This window comes from Piliocolobus tephrosceles, chromosome 5 (assembly GCF_002776525.5).
Source record: "Piliocolobus tephrosceles isolate RC106 chromosome 5, ASM277652v3, whole genome shotgun sequence".
Lineage (NCBI taxonomy): Eukaryota > Metazoa > Chordata > Mammalia > Primates > Cercopithecidae > Piliocolobus > Piliocolobus tephrosceles.
The window spans coordinates 153,400,694-153,404,043 of record NC_045438.1 but is presented as its reverse complement, the minus strand read 5'-3'; the positions used below and the strand labels follow the sequence as shown (position 1 = coordinate 153,404,043).

Here is a 3,350-nt window from a genome sequence, read left to right as displayed (position 1 = left end):
GATTACAGGCATGGGCCACCACGGCTGGCTAATTTTTGTATTTTTAGTAGAGACGGGGCTTTGCCATGTTGGTCAGGCTGATCTCGAACTCCTCACCTCGTGATCCGCTCACCTCAGGCTCCCAAAGTGCTGAGACTATAGGCATGAGCCACCGTGCCCAGCCTCTAAATGGATTTCTTATTGTAGGACTTCTTCAAGACAAGAATGTGATATGTAGCATCTCCCAAACATATTTAAACCCAGGTTCCTCTTCTTACGAGACTCTCATAGGACTAGAGTTCCAAGGAAGACATTTGGAAACACTCAATTAGGTCATGCATGAGAGAGCTCCTGGCACAGACGGTTTTCCAGAAGACTTTCTATTTTCTTCTGTTGGTCCCAAGGTTGGCCTCAGACCTCTTATCCCATCATCACCATCTGTTCCTTACGACCAAAGTCTCTCTCTTCCCTGCCCTGCTACACAATCACATACATTTCAGCAACTGCCCTCTGCCCCCCTTTCTCTGAAGTATAGATTCCTTTAGGAGTTTCCTAAAGATATTTATGGCTCATAGTCATGAGGAATGAAGAACAAAAATGTTTTCTCCTCCAATGTCCTTCTCTTTATTCATTTTGTCTCTATAAGAAATGGCAAGGTCAAACAGATATAAGAGGTGAGCCTGGGTATGTGAAAGACCCCAGCCAAAAATTCACTAAATTACAAAGAAAAATTAGATATTATGCCAGACACAGTGGCTCACACCTGTAATCCCAGCACTTTGGGAGACTGAGTCAGGCAGATCACCGGAGGTCAGGAGTTGGAGACAACCTGACCAACATGGAGAAACCCCGTCTCTACTAAAAATACAAAATTAGCCAGGCGTGGTGGCGCATGCTTATAATCCCAGCTAGTCAGGAGGCTGAGGCAGGAGAATCCCTTGAATGGGAAGGTGGGAATCTCTACAAAGAGGACCTTGTATGCTGTAAACAGTGGGGCACTGGTAACCGGATGCTACCTATACAAGTGAGGTCTGAAATTAATCCCTACATGAATGAACAAACTAACTGGATATATACTGAGTATAAGTCAGTAAGTCATAGTGACTGCCTTGAGAATTAAAAATAGAGAGAGATCGGCAGGGCGCGGTGGCTCAAGCCTGTAATCCCAGCACTTTGGGAGGCCGAGACAGGCGGATCACGAGGTCAGGAGATCAAGACCATCCTGGCTAACACAGTGAAACCCTGTCTCTACTAAAAAAAACTAGCCGGGCGAGGTAGCGGGTGCCTGTAGTCCCAGCTACTCGGGAGGCTGAGGCAGGAGAATGGCGTGAACCCGGGAGGCAGAGCTTGCAGTGAGCCGAGATCCGGCCACTGCACTCCAGCCTGGGTGACAGAGCAAGACTCCATCTCAAAAAAAAAAAAAAATAGAGAGAGAGATCTTGGCAAGAAGCAGGCCCAGTTGAATAAGGCTATCTTCTTTGATGAAGTGAGTTGTTCTCATGTCACAGCGACAGTATGAGAGTCTAAGAAATTCCTAGTGAAGACTGGGCATGGTAGCTCACGCCTGTAATCCTAGCACTTTGGGAGGCCGAGGCAGGTGGATTGCCTGAGCTCAGGAGTTCTAGACCAGCCTAGGCAACATGGTGAAACCCCGTGTCTACTAAAAAAAAAAAAAAAAAAATGAGCCGGGCATAGTGGTGGGCGCCTGTAGTCCCAGCTACTCGGGAGGCTGAGGGAGGAAAATTGCTTGAACCTGGGAGGCAGAAGTTGCAGTGAGCCTAGATCAAGCCACTGCACTCCAGCCTGGCTACAGAGTGAGACTCCATAAAAAAAAAAAAAATAGAAATTCCTAGTGAAATAGATAGCTTTTGCTCTGCTGGGCAAAGTTTCTATGCTCTCTCATAGGTACTGAATCCCAGCAGACAGCTGGGGGAAGATGATTCTTCTAATAGCATTTGTCAATAGATCTGTATCCTATTCTAATCTACACAAATAGACATGTGCGTGTGTGTGTGTGTATATCTTTTATTTTATTTTTTAGAGAGGGGGTATTGCTTTGCTGCCCTGGCAGGTCTCAAACTCCAGGCTTCAAGCAATTATCCCTCCTCTACCTCCCAAAGTGCTGGGGTTACAGGTGTGAGCTGACTCTAGAGTCTCTGAAATTCCTTGAATACAAAGCACAATGGAGGCACAAATTGTTGTTATTATTAAGATAGACCGGCCGGGCGCAGTGGCTCACGTCAGTAATCCCAGCACTTTGGGAGGCCAAGGCGGGCAGATCGCAAGATTAAGAGATCAACATCATCCTGGCCAACATGGTGAAATCCTCTTTACTAAAAATACAAAAATTAGCTGGGCATGGTGGTGCGCACCTGCAGTCCCAGCTACTAGGGAGGCTGAGGCAGGAGAATCACTTGAACCCAGGAGGTGGAGGTTGCAGTGAGCCGAGATCACACCACTGCACTCCGGCCTGGCGACAGAGCAAGACTCCATCTCAAAAAAAAAAAAAAAAAAAAAAAGATAGAAAGGAGGAAAAGAAAGGTTAACTGTATGCACAGTTGAAAGATCAGTTTTATAGAGGACTCCAAATCACCATAATTAATGATTGTGGGGTGTCTTATATACCACCCACAAGACATTATTACAGTTTGAATGTGTTCCCCATTCATGTGTTGGAAACTTAATCCCCTCTACAACAGTGTTAAAACGTGAGACCTTTCAGAAGTAATTGGGCCGTGAAAACAAGGTCTTGGTGAGGTGCCGCCATTTCATCCGTCCTCGGTCTGTGCGCCTTTCGCAGAGCTTCCAGCCGCGCTATGTTGGGCCAGAGCACCCGGAGGTTCGCAACCCCTGTGGAACGGAGGAGCCACTATGAGGAGGGCCCTGGGAAGAATTTGCCATTTTCAGTGGAAAACAAGTGGGCATTACTAGTTAAGATGTGTTTGTATTTTGGATCTGTATTTGCTGCACCCTTCCTTATAGTAAGACGTCGACTGCTTAAATCATAGGGCTGTTTCAGTTCATCCATTTAACAGATATGAAGAGCACTTTAAGAGATACAGCCGGCCGGGTGCGGTGGCTCAAGCCTGTAATCCCAGCACTTTGGGAGGCCGAGACGGGCGGATCATGAGGTCAGGAGATCGAGACCATCCTGGCTAACACAGTGAAACCCCGTCTCTACTAAAAATACAAAAAACTAGCCGGGTGAGGTGGCGGCGCCTATAGTCCCAGCTACTCCGGAGGCTGAGGCAGGAGAATGGCGTGAACCCGGGAGGCGGAGCTTGCAGTGAGCTGAGATCCGGCCACTGCACTCCAGCCCAGGAGACACAGCAAGATTCTGTCTCAAAAAAAAAAAAAAAAAGAGATACAGC

The 3,350-nt window shown here is 47.2% G+C and overlaps 1 protein-coding gene across 1 annotated transcript; it reads left to right on the top strand.

Moving 5' to 3' along the window:
- The first annotated feature begins 2,795 nt into the window (after positions 1-2,795).
- LOC111533949 (cytochrome c oxidase subunit 7C, mitochondrial-like) lies at positions 2,796-2,987 on the top strand. The gene has a single exon (XM_023200600.1). It carries the CDS (start codon positions 2,796-2,798, stop codon positions 2,985-2,987), a length of 192 nt encoding a protein of 63 aa, XP_023056368.1.
- The last annotated feature ends 363 nt before the right edge of the window (positions 2,988-3,350 follow it).